This window comes from Marmota marmota, unplaced genomic scaffold, assembly GCF_001458135.2.
Source record: "Marmota marmota marmota unplaced genomic scaffold, marMar, whole genome shotgun sequence".
Lineage (NCBI taxonomy): Eukaryota > Metazoa > Chordata > Mammalia > Rodentia > Sciuridae > Marmota > Marmota marmota.
Genome location: NW_026000211.1, coordinates 27,815,250 through 27,835,547, shown reverse-complemented (window position 1 = coordinate 27,835,547; position 20,298 = coordinate 27,815,250). Strand labels below are relative to the sequence as shown.

At 34.5% G+C, this 20,298-nt stretch overlaps 1 protein-coding gene across 6 annotated transcripts in view; it reads left to right on the top strand.

The window, feature by feature from the left end:
- Klhl2 (kelch like family member 2) overlaps window positions 1-20,298 on the top strand; it is an 87,060-nt gene that overhangs the window by 50,790 nt on the left and 15,972 nt on the right. For 3 of the 6 annotated variants that reach the window (XM_048791726.1, XM_015486247.2, XM_048791724.1), the window contains 3 exons: window positions 14,731-14,840; window positions 17,333-17,449; window positions 18,637-18,786. In XM_048791726.1, the coding sequence (XP_048647683.1) occupies window positions 14,731-14,840; window positions 17,333-17,449; window positions 18,637-18,786 (377 nt within the window). Of the gene's footprint in view, window positions 1-14,730; window positions 14,841-17,332; window positions 17,450-18,636; window positions 18,799-20,298 lie in introns of all 6 variants that reach the window. The other 3 variants (XM_015486246.2, XM_048791725.1, XM_048791723.1) reach the window with 1 other exon arrangement.

Here is a 20,298-nt window from a genome sequence, read left to right as displayed (position 1 = left end):
GCTCAGTGGTTAAGCACCCCTGGGTTCAGTCCTTGGTAGCAAAAAAACAAAATGAAAGCAAACAAACCATCTTTCCAGGAGACAACTGGTAGAAGTTATAATACACCATTTGCTTGCAAGACTTTTGTCCTGCATCTTTAAGATTCAGTAGGAACCAATCCTATAGAAACTTCTAGTGTTCATTGCCTTTTAATAAGCTCTAGCATACTACCTCTCCCAGCCTTCAGGTACAAGAACCTTTTTTCTAAGCTCTACTTCCTTCATTGTGCTTACACTAAAGAGAAAAGGAGCTTTCTGTTTTATAGGTGTGGGTAGATGGTGTGTGTGTGTGTGTTTTTACATGCATAGAGCAATGGAGAGACATATTCCTAGAATCTGTTGTATTAACCAAGTAATGATTCCTAGTGGTTAGTTTAAAAAAAAAAAAATCCTACAGTGTTTCAGTAAAGCACAATAGGTTCTATGAATTTTAGCTTTATGGATTTCTTAAAGATGGCCTTACTACTCTTTATAAAATTGTTTCAGTGGGAAAATGTAATTTGAGTTCCATGAAGCTGATTTATTGATAAGCTTTTATAACAACCTTTCTATAAGTTGAGGAATGCCTACATTACAATGCAAGGTGTAAACCTTTTGCATGCGGTAAGGCATTTTAAGAAAAAAACAGATAATTTAATTCATTGGTACATTCCAGTGCAACCACTTACATTCTTCAGTTAAGTAGAAAATATTTCTTCTAAATCTAGTCTCCATTAACTGCTAGACATAATACACCTGTTGTAATTGACTTAAATTAGGAAATTCCAGGAAACTTATATATTTTGGATAATTTTTCTCTATATGCAGCAATTGCTATTTATATCTTTTTCAGAATGCTAGTTGCATTCTGTAGTTCCTCTATAGTTCTTGAGAAATGTAAATTGACTCTTAATAGGGGCCAAGTCCCTCAGGAGAAACCAAATAAAACTGGATTCATGCAAAAGATACCTAAACATAATTCTTAGGATGTACTAATACTCTTAGTTTTGCTTATATTAGAACCAACTCATTTGTTGTATTATCAGGAGATAATTAGATTTGATTATTTCCTTTATTGTATTTTACTACAGAATAAGAAGAAATTTCCCCTAGAGTTAGAACATCTCTGTATCTTAGTTTGTAGAGTCCTTCTACAAATTTTTTTTTGGAAAAATTCTTGTCACTTTTAAGAAAATTACCCAGAAACGTTGATTCCTCATTTTTAGTGTACTATATTTTAATTCAGAATCTACTCTTAAAGGATACACTGCTTTTATACCATGATTTTGAATTTTTTATTTAGAATAAAAAGTTCTTAGGGTTGTAAGTACCATTTTAAAACATCTTTTATTATGAAAAATTGCAAATGTACAAAAATAGAATAGTACTCATCATCCAACTTCAAGAGTTGTTAACTTATTGGGTAATCTTGTTTTAGCTAGAACCCTTTTAACTTCCCCCTCTTCGATTGTTATTTTTTGCTATGTAAACTTTTTAATGAAATCTAAGATATATACAGAAAAGTACCCAAATCACTAGTCTCTATATAGCTGGACACATTTTATACATCCTCCTATATTATTTTGAAGCAATTGTCAGTTTCTTCTATATACTTTCACCATTATACTTTTATTATTATTTTACAAATATAATTACAAAATATAACTTTGTATAATGAAGCCATTTCCATATCTTTGGTGTATTGAGACCTGTGGCAACAAACTTTCTAAAATAAATAATCCAGAATAATGCTAAAAAGCAGTTATTCTTGATAGTGAAGGTTTTTATTTTTATATCTTAAGTACTAGGAGATGGGGAGGTAAGGAGCCCATGTGGGAAGTTGTCCATAGCTCTCTTTTACCTCCAAAGAATTGATTTTTAGTTTATCTTCAAGCATTTTGTGTGTCCAGAATATCTATCCAAACTCCTATATTACTTCCTAGTCAAAACATATACCATCTGAAAAGATTAGAGAATGAAGGGGACAGTAGCAATAGAAAAAGTCAACATCTTTTTCTTTATCAGAAGGTGTGGGCTGAGCAGAGCCTGTGATGAGCTTATCTGAGCAGGAAAGTAAAAAAGGAAAGGAAGAAAATAGCAATAGAAGTGTCGATACTTATACATACATAAGTACATAGAAAGAAGGGAGGAGAAAGAGGATCTGAGGGAGAGAAAGGATAGGTAAGGAAAGAAAGCCTTCGTACCCTTGGGGTGCTTTCCGATCCAAGATGACCAGGCTTAGAACCCTCTAGAAACTACAGAGTATGTATACTCCTTAAAACCCACCAGAGAGTCTGGACTCAGATATGCCTTATTTCTTTCACATGGAGATTGGAAATAAGCTTCCTAGTGTTCACAGTATGGGACCTCTGTAGAGAAGGTAAAAAGCTGAGAAAGCAAGTGGGGAGGGAGCAGAGGCCCAGCAGGAGAGGGTGTGGAGTCCACAGGGCTCCTTCTCTGCACCTGTGCTGGCATGGTTTCAGCAGTGGGGTGCTGCCAGTCACAGCCTGTCTCACTGGTCCATGTGCTTCTCCAAGGCAAGTGGTGATCTGCTTCAAACCAGTGACAACAGAAGTGATCAGACCAGCCAGGTTAGTGACCGCTTTGAGGCATGGTTGTGCTGAACTGAAGTCAGCCTTTGTTATTTTTTAAAAATGAAAAATTCTAGTTAACTCCAAGTGTACTGACTTCTTAGGATACTGCTTGTTTATGGACTCTTTTTTTACTTCTCATAGAGAAGTGTTTTAGGTGGTATTCATATTTTAATGATTTCTCAAATCATGAAAACCTTTGCTTTTAGCATTTTGGGTAGCCCAGAACTATAATGGAGATAAAAACTGAACTTATCAGTTTAGGCATATTTTATTTATTTTTTATTATTAGTTGTTCAAAACATTACAAAGCTCTTGACATATCATATTTCATACATTTGATTCAAGTGCATTATGAACTCCCATTTTTACCCCATATACAGATTGCAGAATCACATCGGTTACACACCCACGTTTTTACATACTGCCATACTAGTGTCTGTTGTATTCTGCTGCCTTCCCTATCCTCTACTATCCCCCTCCTCTCCCTTCCCCTCCCATCTTCTCTCTCTACCCCCATCTACTGTAATTCATTTCTCTCTCTTGTTTTTTTTCCCCTTTCCCCTCACTTCCTCTTATATGTAATTTTGTATAACAATGAGGGTCTCCTTCCATTCCCATGCAATTTCCCTTCTCTCTCCCTTTCCCTCCCACCTCTCGTCCCTGTTTAATGGTGATCTTCTTCTCATGCTCTTCCTCCCTGCTCTGTTCTTAGTTGCCCTCCTTATATCAAAGAAGACATTTGGCATTTATTTTTTAGGGATTGGCTAGCTTCACTTAGCATAATCTGCTCTAATGCCATCCATTTCCCTGCAAATGCCATGATTTTATAATTTTTTAGTGCTGAGTAATACTCCATTGTGTATAAATGCCACATTTTTTTTTTATCCATTCATCTATTGAAGGGCATCTAGGTTGGTTCCACAGTCTAGCTATTGTGAATTGTGCTGCTATGAACATCGATGTAGCCGTGTCCCTATAATACGCTCTTTTAAGGTCTTTGGGGAATAGTCCGAGAAGGGCAATAGCTGGGTCAAATGGTGGTTCCATTCCCAGCTTTCCGAGGTATCTCCATACTGCTTTCCAAATTGGCCGCACTAATTTGCAGTCCCACCAGCAATGGACAAGTGTACCCTTTTCCCCACATCCTAGCCAGCACTTGTTATTGTTTGACTTCATAATGGCTGCCATTCTTACTGGGGTGAGATGGTATCTTAGGGTGGTTTTGATTTGCATTTCTCTGACTGCTAGAGATGGTGAGCATTTTTTCATGTACTTGTTGATTGATTGTATGTCCTCCTCTGAGAAGTGTCTGTTCAGGTCCTTGGCCCATTTGTTGATTGGGTTGTTTTCTTATTGTTTAATTTTTGAGTTCTTTTTAGGGCTCTATCAGAAGTGTGAGGAATAAAGATTTGTTCCCAGGATGTAGGGTCCCTATTTACCTCTCTTATTGTTTCTCTTGCTGAGAAGTTTGAGTAAGTCCCATTTGTTGATTCTTGTTTTTAACTCTTGTGCTATGGGTGTCCTATTAAGGAATTTGGAGTCCGACCCCACAATATGTAGATTAGAGCCAACTTTTTCTTCTATCAGACACAGAGTCTCTGTTTTGATATCAAGCTCCTTGATCCATTTTGAGTTAACTTTTGTGCATGGCGAGAGAAAGGGATTCAGATTCATTTTGTTGCATATGGATTTCCAGTTTTCCCAGCACCATTTTTTGAAGATGCTATCCTTTCTCCATTGCATGCGTTTAGCCCCTTTATCAAATATAAGAAAGTTGTAATTTTGTGGATTGGTCTCTGTGTCCTCTGTTCTGTACCATTGGTCCACCTGCCTGTTTTGATACCAGTACCATGCTGTTTTTGTTACTATTGCTCTGTAGTATAGTTTGAAGTCTGGTATCGCTGTACGGCCTATTTCACTCTTCCTGCTTAGAATTGCTTTTGCTATTCTGGGTCTTTTATTTTTCTAGATGAATTTCTGATTGCTTTATCTATTTCTATAAGAAATGACTTTAGGCATATTTTAATAGTTCTAACAGAAGACTCTTACAAGGAAATTAGTTTTTTTTTTTTTTTTGGTGGTGCTGGGGATTGAGCCCAGGGCCTTGTGCATGTGAGGCAAACACTCTAACAGATTTTAATATATTAGATTTTAATTATAAATTACTAGATGAATTTTATGTAGCCTTTCTTGTTGATAACCAAGGGTTGGAAGTAGTTGGATTTCAAGAATGTCAAAATAAGTTAAGGGAAAAATAGTAGTTTCTTAGTCATCTTATACATCATCACTCCCTGTACTGAAATCAGAGAAGCTCCTAGTTCCAGTTTTAACTACCTTCAGGAAAATTCACATTATCATTTTTGGGCTAGTGCTCTAGCTGAAGTTCTGAGTTAATGAGCACTACATTTCTCATCAACAGGACTGCCTGGGGAGAAGCACTCTTTTCCAGGCACTTTCCATTGTTTCCTGCTGCTGTCTTGCTGTTCTCTGTTCTCTGTTAATACTTTCCTGCCCCTGTAATAGTACCTTATCCTTATCCAGCACCTACACTTCTCTTCTCATGAAGATCTAGATCAGTCAAATTATCCAACTTTTTTAGATGCCTGTTTATTTTCACATGCATTCCCTTTCCCTTTCTCTTAATTGAAACTTTGGTCCCCTTACCCCAGCTTCGTATTGGAGGGGAATGCCTTTAAGGCCATACCCTCAACTCACTGGGAACACAAGTAGAAGGGTACTACTTCCAGACTGTTGTTCTCTTGCTGTCATGTCTTGGTTCTGCACAGATAGGTGTGGTCCACAGCATTCTCTTGTAGCCCATTTTCTCTCTTGGCTTCCAGGCATACTTTTAAAAAAATAATAATTTTAGTTGTAAATGTAGTACCTTCATTTTATTTATTTTTATGTGGTGCTGAGGATTGAACCCTGTGCCTTACATGTGCTAGGCAAGCACTCTACCACTGAGCCACAACCCCAGCCCATATACTTGATTACCTTTTCATTTTGTACTTCATTTCTCCTGCTACCAGCTACTTCAGAATCTTTACTGTTGGCTCACTTGAGACCTCTCTTCTTATTTCTGTGTGGCCCTCATCTTTCTTCCATGAATCTACTTGTTATCTCAGACCATAATTCCAGAGGATATTGGACTGTCGTATTTGGAACTCCATGGTTTCAGCCTTTGTGACAATATTTCGACCTTCTCATTCTCTTATATTTCTTCATAAATCTGTACTCCCTGAGTTCATTTCTTTCAGACAGTTCTTGACTGTTTGGCTTAGATCCAGTGGTTATTCTGTTCAAAGCTACTTTCTTTTTCTTTTCTTTTTTTTTTTTTTTTTTTGAGAATGACTTTTATTTAAAAAGCAGTGCAGTGATACATTTTTTATAGGAAAACTTTCTTTTTTTTTTAATTTTTATTGTTGGTTGTTCAAAACGTTACATAGTTCTTGGCATATCATATTTCACACATTTGATTCAAGTGGGTTATGAACTCCCATTTTTACCCCGTATACAGATTGCAGAATCACATCGGTTACACATCCATTGATTTACATATTGCCATACTAGTGTCTGTTGTATTCTGCTGCCTTTCCTATCCTCTCCTATCCCCCCTCCCCTCCCCTCCCCTCCCATTTTCTCTCTCTACCCCATCTACTGTAATTCATTTCTCCCCCTGGTTTTTTTTCCCCCTTTCCCCTTACTTCCTCTTGTATGTAATTTTGTATAACAACGAGGGTCTCCTTCGATTTCCATGCAATTACCCATCTCTCTCCCTTTCCCTCCCATCTCTCATCCCTGTTTAATGTTAATCTTCTTCTCATGCTCTTCCTCCCTACTCTGTTCTTAGTTGCTCTCCTTATATCAAAGAAGACATTTGGCATTTATTTTTTAGGGATTGGCTAGCTTCACTTAGCATAATCTGCTCTAATGCCATCCATTTCCCTGCAAATTCCATGATTTTGTCATTTTTTAATGCAGAGTAATACTCCATTGTGTATAAATGCCACATTTTTTTTATCCATTCATCTATTGAAGGGCATCTGGGTTGGTTCCACAGTCTAGCTATTGTGAATTGTGCTGCTATGAACATCGATGTAGCAGTGTCCCTGTAGCATGCTCTTTTTAGGTCTTTAGGGAATAGACCAAGAAGGGGAATAGCTGGGTCAAATGGTGGTTCCATTCCCAGCTTTCCAAGAAATCTCCATACTGCTTTCCAATTTGGCCGCACCAGTTTGCCTAGCATTGCCCAAACTGCTATGGGTGATAGATAATAGGCACAATAATAGGCTTTAGTCTTTGTTTGTAATAGTTTATATTCCAGTTATAGTAAACCCACACCCAAATCCACTCTGTTTGGATTATGACTTATTCTCTATAAAAGCAGTTCTTGCAACATTTTCTCGTATAGAATTTTTTTTTTTTTTTAATTCTAATTATTTGTCTACCCCTCTACAGTTTAGGCTAGCAATCACTACTTGGGGTAAACATCTGTCAGAATAAGCCCATGATTTGAATGCTGCCCTGTTGAAAGAAACTTGTGCTGAGTGAGTGATTTTAATATTATTAGCCTTGACTATGTGATATGCATATTAAAGAATACATGCTGATTGTTTTGAGTCTATTACAATGTTAATTTACTGATACAGAAGATTCTTTCTTTGGAGAACTGTGGAAGCGCTGGATGTATGATGCTTCTTAAATAAATTCGTGCTGACTTAAATGACTTGTCTTTAAAAAAGTAATCATTTTTATATTGTGGACCTTATTTATGCCCTAGTAAACTAAGTGCAATCTTTGCTCTGCTTTTTTGTTAGAGTTCTACTGAAATGAGCTGTTTTTTGGTTTCATCAAAACTATCTGAGTTAATGAAACTGATGGAGATACATACGTGAATTATTTTCCCTGAGATATTAATAATGTTGAGAGTCAAAGAACACAGAGTGTCGGCACTTGTCAGAACCTTAGTAGTTGTCAAACATTACACTTTCATTTATTAATTAGGAAAATGAAGATCAGGTATATTTTTATAAAAACACTTTGTCAAGAATGAGAACTTTATGGTTTGAGATACTATAATATAGTCATGCGCTTTCCATCAATTTTCAGATGGGATTCTGCCTCAAGGTGCAGTGTAGAGGAATTACAGAGACCTCTCTTGGCATTTAGTTGTGAAGAAAAAGGTCCTTGGTCTTTAGAAATCAAATACAAATGGTACCTTACACATTATTACAGGATACAAAATGGAATAGGAATATTTTTTACTTATATTGCAGGTTTCACTGTACTTAATTTGGGGTGAGAGCTCTGAACCTGATGAGCTCTATTGGCCTGGTGTGACAAATCCTAGGGATTGTCGGTTGTTTATTGATAAGCTTAATTTATTTGCTGGAGAGAAGCAAACAGGAAAGTTAAACTGCTTTAGAGAGTGAGAGACTCCTGCATACATGTTCGCTGTGGAAAAAAGCATATGTATGTTGTACGTGTACAACACCTGTGTTTAATGTCTATGCATATTGACGCATAGTCTTTATGCCGTCTTGCATATTTTTTCAGGGAAAAGAAACTGATTTTTAAATACCAGTAGAATGAGGTTGACTTTTATTGAGTGGCCAGCAGTAAACTACTGAAGACAAATGAATGTCACAGTGAAGCTGCATGTTATAAGCAGGATGATTTGACAATATTGGGTGAAAGAATTAGAAGCAATAGTCAAGGTGGGTAACTAGGTGAGAAGTAGAGTAAAGAAAATAGAGAGGAGTTGAATGAAACAAGATTATAAATATAGCAAGTAACCATAGCTGAGAGGAGACAGACTGTACTCTTGAGATGACATGCTCTTTGACTTCACATTTTAGGTAAATGCTTTGCTATGTATGTTTTTATTAGTTCCTTTTATATCTTTTTAATGTACAGTGTATTGTCTCTCTTCCTCTTATATAACAAATAGCTATCATGCTGTATTTACTGGTCTATGTTTTGTTTTTACTTAGTTGGCAATATTTTCTAAAGCTTTTTCTGTATCATGAGCTTCCTTGTTTTTTTTTTTTTTTTAATATTTTTTAGTTGTAGATGGACACAGTACCTTTGTTTTATTTATTTATTTTTACGTGGTGCTGAAGATCGAACCCAGTGCCTCACACTTGCAAGGCAAGCTCTCTTCTACTGAGCCACAACAGAATAAAATATATTATATTTTAACCGATTCCTACTGATTAGCTCTCTTATATAATTTTAAAAACAGTGCTCATATCATACACAAGGCTCTGGGTTTGATTTCCAGCACTGCAAAAACAGAAAAACAGTGTAGGAGAGAATGACATAATGACATAAGTGTCATTTCATAAGTGGCCAAGTATATTTGCAGGATGAGATTTCAAAAATGTTTTCTGTAGACTTGTGCTAATTTATTCTCCTACCAGCGTGTATGAAGTAGCACAATGTTTCATAGTAGGGTATTTTGTTTTTCAGTTTTTTAAAATCTTTTGCCTTATGGTTTTATGGCTTGAGGCTAAGCAAGAAATGTTCAGTCATATCATTTTTATTCTTGGTAGTAGTAATTCTAAAAGCATTTAATGTCATGATAGATGATGGATAAAGAGCATTAAATAACAGATGGGCAGCAATACCTTCTTGCCTTCTTCCCACAGAGTTCCTGTGACCCAGTTTCTATCCTAACATGTTTTCAGTTGCTTTTTGATACTTAAAATTTAAATATGTATTTCTTTAAAATTTTTTTTGGAAACCATACTCAATGCCTCACTAACTGGCTTTGGTAGGCACCTTTGATTTTTTGTTACTTAGTTGGTCATATGTATTTGGGAAGTGATCTACATTATGTATGTATCTCACATTAAATGGGCTAAATTTGTGGTCTTATTCAAAGTTTTTTTTTTTTATTTTCTGAGATAACCAAGATATTCCCTTTAGAGATGTATTTTGGATCTTACATGTTTCCATAACAGTTTTGTGTAGCATCTTTTGCCCCGAAAATTTTGACATCAGCTGCTTTTTTTTCCAGCAAATATACCCCCACTCCCGCAAATGACAAGATTGTTTTTTATTTTAGTTGAGGAGAATTAGATATCCTAGATATTCTAATTAGTTTTATTCTAAACCAGACTCAAAAAGCAGGATAGTTTGATGGCAAAAATAGAAAAGTCACTTTTAGCATAAAGTTTGAGAATCACCATTGTGGAGGTGGTGAAGTACATCCAGGTCTCAAAGAGACGTTAGTATATTATTTAGATATGCTTTAATTAGTGTGTAATTCAAATATATATTCTCTTGATAACTCATTAGAAATAGTTAGAAATAGTTCGTTAACTGAGTAATAATCAATTTAATTTTTTATTCCCAGTTTTCAGTAGTGCTTATCAGAAGCTTAAGTCTTTTTTTTTTTCATGAAATCTCAATTTTGTTATGCTACAAAGGTTATAAAGAAGAAAGGAAAAATGATAGATGTTTTAAAAATACTGTAGTTAGTTTGGATGTGATTTTTAATATTTTCAGTTTGATGCTAAGTGAATTGGTAAGTTTTAGGATTGATAGGATCATGCAGAGCAATCATGGGTTACTGAGAAGCAAGAAGCAAGGGAAACTGCAATCTAGGCATCAGAAATGTTTTTGGCAATGTCTGAGCACACAGCCATTGTGAAGACAGAGGGTTGGGCCAGTGATAGCAATCATAGAATATTCTTGAGATATGCTGATTTGTGGATAGACTCATGCTATATAAATTGTGTGAATTGTTGTAGGTAAGTGTGTAGAATCTTATTTTAGTAGGAAAGATTAATACTCCAATTAGATTATTTGAAGGACAGACTTGAATAGCCAGAGTTTAAAATATCAAATGCCTTATAATGATTCAGCTAGTCATCTGGGGCTTCCTGATTGTCTTGGGTCCTGGGTCATGGGTCCTGGGGAAGTATGTTAAAGGCAGCAATCCTGTTAAATTGCCTACCAGTTAATGCAGCAGAACATTTGAAGAAATATGTATTTAATCTAAATAGAGGAAAAGAAGACCCTAAAGTAAACCGATTTCCAACAGATATTTCGAAACAATGCCCTCCATATTTAGGGATGTGCCACATATTTACCACACTCTTTCCAAAGAAAACTTAATACAGGAGTGTAAACATCAAATAACAATACAGAAAGATTTTCTAAGAAGGAGTGATGGTTTCAGTAGAAAGTTGGCAGAAGTTGAAAATAATTTTAAAATATATATATGTCTACAATCAGAGTTACTTTGAACTTGAACATTTCTTTGTTTCTTCATTTTTCCTTTAGAGTAATTTGTGTAGTTGGTGAAGGACAGTATTCATTTGTTTGAGTATTAGCTGTTCTAGTTTTGTCAGTGCAGTAATAGTTGATTATTGACCATGCCCTCTTGACCTCCTTTGATCTACTAGTAAGGATCCCGGACTTGATTTTAGATAGGGTGTACTCATGTCCTAACTTGATGATTTTAAAACAAATTATACCCACTTTGAAAACTTCATCTTACTTTTCTGAACCATGTGCTTTGAGAAAGACATTTGTCAATGACAAATTAGTGTATTCATAGTGAGGCTGCCATCATGCTACTAAGTAAATACTATTGTTAAATAATTCCACACAAAAAAAACACCAATTTTTTTTTTCATATTAGATTCAAACAATTTATGTAAATTTATATATAATTTGTATAGATTATTCTGTTAATTTTATTTTTATTTATTCTTTCCACATTTTCAAATTGGTACATTATAGTTGTACATAATGATGGGATTTGTTGTTACATAATCATGTATGCACACAATATAACAATATAATTTGGCTAGTATCACTCCCCAAGTTTGTTTTTTTTTAACAAATTCATTTTTTTCTGATCCGTGAAGCAGAGGCTAAGTAAGATAACATATATAGTCATAGTGTAGAAAAGTTGTGTTTTCTCTTTTCTTCACCGCCCCTGGAGAATTTCTTCCCACATGAAAATTATAAGGAGGCCAACAATCCCCTTACTTCTATTCGGATTTATAATTTATAGGAGAAACTTAGTACACAGCAATTATAGACATATATTTGGAGGTGAAATATTGTTACAACTAGGGAGAAAGAGATTTATGTTAGTATCTCTTTTATTCAATATCTACTGTGTGTTTTCTATCTGAATTTCTAAATTGTTATACATAAATATTTAAAAGTTATATGCTATTTTTCCTTAAAATTGATTTATTTCTCAGTATTGTAGAACGTTTAGTCTAAAGAATCTTGCTATGATTTTCTTGTATTAATTTTTCAGTTAATAGATTCAACTATTGAAGACTTTTTTGTTTTTGTTAGTGTACCAAAAAAACTTTTGAAATGATTTTTTGCATGAACTTCTAGTAAGGTCAGAAAATAGTAGGAGTTTTTAGATGTAGAATAACATGTGTCATTAATTGTGATAACATTTTGAAATCTGTAACCCTGTTAAAATTCTTTCATATTAAGTTTTGAAGTACTATTATACTGTAAAGACTAGATCTCTTAAAAGTAGGTATTTAGGTTTTATCCTTAGTTTGTATTATTGACTTTCTTTGTAATTTGAGTTTTGATCATGTTCATGTTTAATCACAAATTTATCACAATGTTGTTCCTTATTCGTGCATTATTTGTAAATAATATACTATATTTTTACAGTAGGTTTAGATTTATGGAAAATTTGAGGGGAAAATGCTGTTTTCATATATTCCCTGAGTCCGCCACTCCACCAGTTTTCCCCGTTATTAACATCTTGCATACTGTAGTACATTTGTTAACAGTTGATGAGTCAATATCAATGTCTTGTTATTAACTATAGTTTATAGTAGGGTATTCTTTGTGTGGTATATTCTGTAAGTTTTGATAGATGTTTAATGATATATATCCATTATAGAATAGTTTTTACTGCCCTACAAATCCCTTATTCATCTCTCTTCTTTCCTTTGATATATGCTGGTAACCACTGATCTTTCTATCATCTCTATAGTTTTGCCTTTTTCATAATGTCTTATGATTGCAATTCAGGATACACACACACACACCAGGGTAGGCTCTAGCATGTCTTCAAAACAAAGGAAAATGTTGAATTGTGGTGGTGGGGGGGGGAATGTTATATACATTTTTTTTTTTTGGAAAGAGAGTTCCTTGGTGCTGTAGTGTCCTGATTGGCATGTGACCATAATTGCTAGGTAAGACTTGTAATATTGGAGTTAGGCCCTCAGGGTTGTGGCTTGGGCTTGCAAGACAGTTTTGAAACAGGCATACATATGCTTCTCCTGGCTCCATTTCAGTTGGATGTGATACAACTGACCCTATTTTGTATACTTAACCTTTATAGATGCTATAAACATCATGTATAGGTTTTTGTTTGACCGTAGATTTTCAACTCATTCCAGTAAATGACAAGGGGTGAAGTTGCTGGATTGTATAGTAAGGGTATGTTCAGTTTGGGAAGAAACTGCCAAATTGTCTTTTTACCAGCAGTGAATGAGAGTGTCTGTTGCTCCACATCTTTACCAGTAGTTGCTGTTGTTTGTTTTGAATTTTAGTTGTTTTAGTAAATAATAATAATAAATCTTATTAATGTTTTAACATGTAACTCTATGAGAATATAAAATGCTGAACATCTTTTAATATGCTTATTTACCATCTTTACATCTTCTTTGATGAAGTGTCTGTTCAGATCTGTTTGGTGCTCATTTTAAAATTAGGTTACTCATTTTCTTTGAGTTTTAAGTGTTCTTAATATATTTTGGATAACAGTCCTTTATTAGATATGTGTTTTGCAGATATTTTCCCCCAGACTGTGGCTTATCTTTTTATATCTTTAGTATCAGGGAGAAGTTGTTTATAATTTTAATGAAGTTCAACTTATCAAATATTTTTTTCATGAATCATGCTTTCAGTATTGTATCTAAAAGTCATCACCAGACAGACCCAAGATCTGTTAGGTTTTCTCTTCTGTTAACTTGTAGGAGTTTTAAAGTTTGTGTTTTATGTTTAATTCTATGGATCATTTTGAGTTAATATTTGTGAAAAATATAAGGTCTTTACCTGGATTCGTTTTTTTTTTTTGCATGTAGATGATCGGCTGTTCGGATATTGTTAAAAAGACTACCCTTTCTGTGTTGAATTATTTTTGTTTGTCAAAGATCAGTTTGTGTAGTGCTACTTCTGGGCTCTCCATTCTGTTCTATTGATATGTTGTTTTCATGATTTTTCATTTTTGTCTCAATTTTGTATTTATTTCAGTGTGATGCCTTGTTTAACCAAGACTGAGTTTAAAAAAAAGTTGTATCTCTTGGATTTTTGTAGAGCCAATCATTTCTTAATCACTCCAGAGCTGCTTATTATATTTAAAGTCATCTTGTGATGAACCTTTTATAAGGTGAATAGTTATTCATGAAGTTTTTGGAAGTAGATTTTTCCAAATGTCCTAAAGGGGAAGCCAACTAGTCACTTCTTCTTATGGTATTTTATGGTGTTTATATTCATTTTTTATTTGAAGCAAATCTTTAAAAAAATCTTTTTAAGTAGTATTAGGATGTGGTTAATTGTGAGGACCTAGAAGATAATCTGAATTTTTAAAGCAAGTTTTTACTTTAGAACGTAGGGATAACAATACTAATAAGCACTATTTTTAGTTGGATATGGATACAATACCTTTATTTTATTTACTTTTATCTGGTGCTGAGGATAAAACCCAATGCCTCACATGTGCTAGGCAAGCATTCTACCACTGTGCCACTACCCCAGCCCCCAGCCCTAAATTATTGAAACCTTATTTTCTATCAGATACAACTCTGATATCAAAAAGTTTTACAGATGCAAATACTAATTGGGTCATCACCATGAAAAGGATTACATGCTTAACTCCAAAGTGCACCGTATAGAACAGAACTGATACAGCTAAATGACTGTCCATTAAGGCAGCCTTCCACACGTGTTGTTGTTGCTTTGCTGTATCATGAACTGAGTTTGTGAAGTTGGTTAGTTCTTGCCTGGAGGAAGTGCAGTTGGTTTTCTTATTTGTAGGTTAGACGAAGTTAAGAAACTGTCATAATTGGATATTGGTATAAATGCATTAATTTTTATTTTAATTCCCAAACAGAGCAACATTTTGCAGATGTCGTACTTAGTGAAGAATTTCTCAACCTGGGTATTGAACAAGTGTGCAGCTTAATCTCAAGTGACAAACTTACCATTTCCTCAGAAGAGAAGGTAGGTATGTTTTTTTTTTCCCCAGTGTATGTTGACAGAGTATGTTTTTTTCCTTTCTTTCAATTTGTTTCATAAATTTATGATCTTATGTTTATAGTGACAGCCTGTCATATTTTGTCTAGAAGTTAAGAAACTCATCTAGTTGACTTGTTGATTGACTCTGTATATTCACTTCTTGGAAGGTTTCCCAAATTGTTAGACATTAGAGTTTTATACTTGACCCCCAGCAAGAGCTTACACACATTAAACTATCTGAAACAAATACCCTTTATGAAAAGGGTTTCTTCCTGCAGTTAGATTCCTATCAGAATTGTGATCTAAGTCATTTTTTAAAATGAGTTTGAGTTTGCCAGAAAAATAAGGTTGGGTGAGAGTAGGAAGAGCATTTCAGGGACAGGGAATAGATTATGCAAATATAAAGAAACATAAAAGAATAAATGCATTCAGTTTGTTTAAGTATGATTGGATTTGGGACAGTGGTAAGAGAAGAAATGGGAAGATGACATCATAAAATAACTTCTTGGTGTGTTAAAAAAAATTAAATTTACTATAGTGATGAAGAGTCTTTCTGGGTTTTAAGTAAGAAAAAGATAACCATGATAATATGTACATTAGAGAAATATCATGAGGGCTGTTCTGTTTTCCTCCTGCTTCCTAATAAGACAGCCTAGGATGTAGTGGCACAAGCAATAACCAAATTTTATGGTCAGAATTCCTGTAGGGCATAATAGAGCAGCTTATTTCTGCTCCACAGGGTCTGAGACTTCAGTTAAGGTGGCCCAAATGGTTTAAGATATCTGGCATAGTTACCCTTGAGCCAGAGATCTGTGGCTTCAGTTCTTCAGCACATGGCATCTTGTGGTTCTGGAATGTTCAAGGTGGTTCCTTCACTGCCTTTGTTTACTAGGCTGAGGGTTGGCTGTTTTCTGTTTTTCTCTATGTCCTCATCTCTTCTCTCCCTTCTTCTCTGTATCTTGATTGGGTTTCTCATAGCATGGTGGTTTCAAATAATCAGACTTCTCACATGACATCTGGCTTGCCCAAACGAGCATTACACGACACCACTTACAAAGCCACAAGGCTTCTGATGACCTTCAGAAATCACACATTCTGCTTCTACCACTCTCTGTTGTTTGCACAGGGCCATCTTAGATTCAGTGTTGAAGGTTAGTACCTGAAAGTTTGGGTCCTGGGAGTTGTGATAGAGGATGCTGAAGTCATGCTGGTGAGCAGTAGGGTCTGATGTAGGATGGTGGAAGCAGGAGAGAAGAACAGAACTGAGAAATAATAGACAGAATTGACAGACTGCAGACTATCTTGCTCACTTATTTATCTCTAACACCTGGCACACAGAAGTACTTAATAAGTACTTGTTGACAGAAGGAATTAAAGAGGGAAGTTAATTATAATGTGCACTATTTTTAGTTTCTTTCTCTATTACTGTATTTTTAAAAACCATTTATTGCCTCCACTAATTCATTTGCATGTTATTTTACATTTTTCACAACATTTTAAAGATTATAAAGTAATATATTTATCAGTCTCGGAGGAAATTATGTGGAAAAACACTGTCTTCATATGAGTTTATTAGCTTTCTCATAGTAATATGTTGTGAGTAGTAATGCCCTTCTTATTTAAGTTGTAAAAAAGTTCAAACTATTATTTTATTTTAATATCCTGCTATTGTGAGAGTGTAGAATTAACCTATTGTGCAGATCCTCATTTTATAAGCGTGTGGTCCAACATTTGTTTGTTAACTAAAGAAAAATTCAAAAACGAGTTTTGTGTATGTCTACATGGTTTTCATTCCAAAATGTTACTGTACTTTAAGATTTGGATGCTTTATTCCAATGGAACTTGAGATTTAAATCTGTGTAAGTAGAACAAAATTCAATTTGGAAAGGTTATCAACAGTGAAATAGATCATGTATCATCATATTATCACAGCTACCATTCAAATTCAGTAAGCTTAGATGATATACTTGGTAAAATGCTTGGTAAATACCAGCCAGATGTGATGGCGCACATCTGTAATCCCAGTGGCTCAGGAAGTTGAGGCAGGAAGATCAAGAGTTCAAAGCAAACCTTAGCAAATGGGAGGCACTAAGAAACTCAGTGAGACCCTGTCTCTAAATAAAACAACAAAATAGGGCTGGGGATGTGGCTCAGTGGCCGAGTGCCCCTGAGTTCAATCCCCAATACATGGCTCCTCCCAAAAAAATGTTTGGTAAATACCAAATGAAAAATATTTACCAAGTATACAACGATACTTATTAAAGTACCTACTAATCCCACATTTAAAAAAAAGAAAGAAATGAGCGAATGGCTTGGTAAGTATGTTGCAAATCAGGATTTTGAAAAAATTCAAACTATTGATTAAACTTGGGTGTCTTAGCAAGGGTTGTATATAACATGTAGTATATTTTGTCCAGATGCTTAGGTATATAATTCATTACTTATTTTTTTTTTTCTTTCTCCATATTTTCTTCAAGGTATTTGAAGCAGTAATAGCTTGGGTGAACCACGACAAGGATGTGAGGCAAGAGTTTATGGCTCGACTGATGGAACATGTACGGTTACCTTTGCTTCCTCGGGAGTATTTGGTTCAGGTAAAAACATATGCAAAACATATGAATATGCATAATGCCCTGTCACTGACCTGACAGTGTGGAGATCCCCATAACACGCTGATAAGATCTGCAGGATACAGATCCATGGAGTTCAGGAAGGAGGACAAATCAGACACCGCGCAGTCTTTGGGAGCTGCTCCCTTTACATCATTCCCCATTCTTAGAAATTTGTTTCAGCCCCTTTTTCTTATTTGGGTAAGCAGGTACTACAGCTTTAAAAGGTAGTATTTGTGGTCATTTAAGTACATATGATAAATGGGCCATGACTGTGTTACTGTTCTACATCTTCTTTGCTTTGTTCTTTTGATTCCCCAGCAGGAATGGAATTTTAAGATTTGACCCAAATACTATTAAATTCTACTTGATAGAATAATTTCACAGTGAGATGTGTTTAGTTTTTTTTTTCTTTCTTAAGCTGAATAAAAAAAGGTTATTTGAAATAAAATAGGAATAATGATTCCTTAATCCCAGACCAATTTTAAATTTACTTTTTTATTGGCAATCTTCTAGGAATATTTCAGCATTATTTTATAATTGAAACCATCTAAAGAACATTTCTTTATTGAAGGTTAGATCTGAACTTTTTAGAATTTCTAGAAACCACATTATTGAAATTGTTCTGTGTAATCATTGGTCCTCTGGTATTAAAGAAATGAATAAAAAAAAAAAACCCTGTCTTGCATTTGAGGTCAGGCATAGTAAGGACAAGATTTATTTGTGATGCAGACATATTATTTTAAAGTATTTTGAGTTTTTTCCAGATATTTTATTTACTCTCTTAGAATTGAAAAAAGTATTATTAATTTATTAGTTTTGTCTACTTTATTTGAAGGGCTCATTATCTAAATTTTGTTTCTTAGGTTATTGTTTTGCTTATTTTTTTTTAACTGTGTGACTTAATGTTTAAAGATAAGAAACAGATGAGTATAGTATTATCTAGAGTTCATCATATTGTCTAGTTGACCTTGGAAGTTTTTCATTTTCATTGCAGTTCTTCTCTATTACTTACATGTGTTTTTCTCTGCAAGCAGATACATGAGCAGAAGTAAAGAGTGATTATAGAGAAGATGATTACTGCTATTTCCTCTTCTTTAATTCTGTTTCTTTAGTAGTTTTATTGTGAAATGGCTGTTTGCTTATGGGGTTTATCTCTTTTCTTCTTATAGAGGGTTGAAGAGGAGGCATTGGTCAAGAATAGCAGTGCTTGCAAAGATTACCTAATTGAAGCTATGAAGTATCATTTGCTGCCAACAGAGCAGCGGATATTAATGAAGAGTGTCCGGACACGGCTGAGAACACCCATGAATCTTCCCAAAGTAGGATCTACTGTTCGTACTTGTTTTTACTTCATCTAAAGCCCCTATGGTGAACCGTTAATGTTTTCGATCATCCAAAATTCCATGCTTATTTTAGTTCCTTGCAAAATACAGTGTGCTGAAGAATGCATTATTGACTATATGATTTAATCTCCTTATTAATTTTATATGTTATGGGTGGGGTTTGTTTGCTTTATTTAGTCTTCATAAACTGCATGATATTACTATTATGGAACGGAAGGCAATTGGGTCTTGTCCCTTTGAATTTTACTAGCTCTTTTTATAGTAGTAAAGCATTAGCTGTGGTCAAAAGAAGAAAATCATACTAGGCAGAAAGATTTCTCTGTAAGAAATTATAGGATATATAACTGAAAACCTGGTAGTTTCATGGAATTACATATTAGAACTAAGGATAATAAAATAGTTTGTTGAGTTTTTCTTCCTACTCTTTATTGTATACTGTTTGACAGTTTCCCATACTACGTATGTAGCTATTTCAACTTACATTTCCCATATCTTCCCATCTCACTGGTGTCCATATTTTCCTGTGCACAAGTTTATATTCTACCTTCATTTTCTTAGTTGTGGCCATTCACGATTTACTGCTTTGATTTTCCTTACAGAATGACCCCTCATTTCTTTCTCTTGTTTGCAATTCTTTATCATCTATTTGCCTCTTCACAGTACTGAAAGACCAACACTTTTAAGCAGCATTTTGTGTATTGGCTTAATCAGAATGATCCATAGTATAATGTTTTATTTATGTTTGGGGGTTTACCTCTTGGGGCAATGCTGGATTAAGAAACAAGAATTAACTTGTTTTCCCACATCATCTTTAGTTATACTTCTGTCCTTTCCATTGAATTAGATCTCTAAAATTCTTCCACTTTAATGCTTTTATATATTGTTTTTCCAAGTTTAATTTCTGTAGTCAACATTTTTAATTGGTTCATATCTTAATTGGTGTTTTTTGTTTTGCTCAACGTTAACATCAGTTCCCAATTTAGATCTCACTGCAGATTTTGCCATTGTACCATTGTAGTTAATTTTCTAGATTATTAGTAAATAGATTAATTTAAAATGGGCCTCAGCACTTTCCCTGGTAATATCTCATTAGAAATACCCACCCACTGACATAATCCATTTGTAGAAAATTTCCGTCCATATGATGACGTTTATTATCTTAGCCAAAAATGAGAAATTTGGCATACAACATTTGGTGAGATTGAGAATCAAATGGATTCAGATTTGTTTTTTTATTAAAACATCCTTTTGCATGTTTCTCATTATTTTATTGTTACCTAGAAGTTTGAATGCTTTTCTCAAAATATTCTAAATTTTTACTGAGAATTATTATTACTTTAAAAAAGGTCTTTACAAGGCATTCACTCCTACCATGTTTTGAAAATTGGTATTTGCCTTTTTAAAATTTTCTGATCTCTCCTCAGTTCTCCAAGATTTTTCAAAAATAATTGTAAGTGGCTCAGTAAGTACACTAACTAGTTCCCTAAC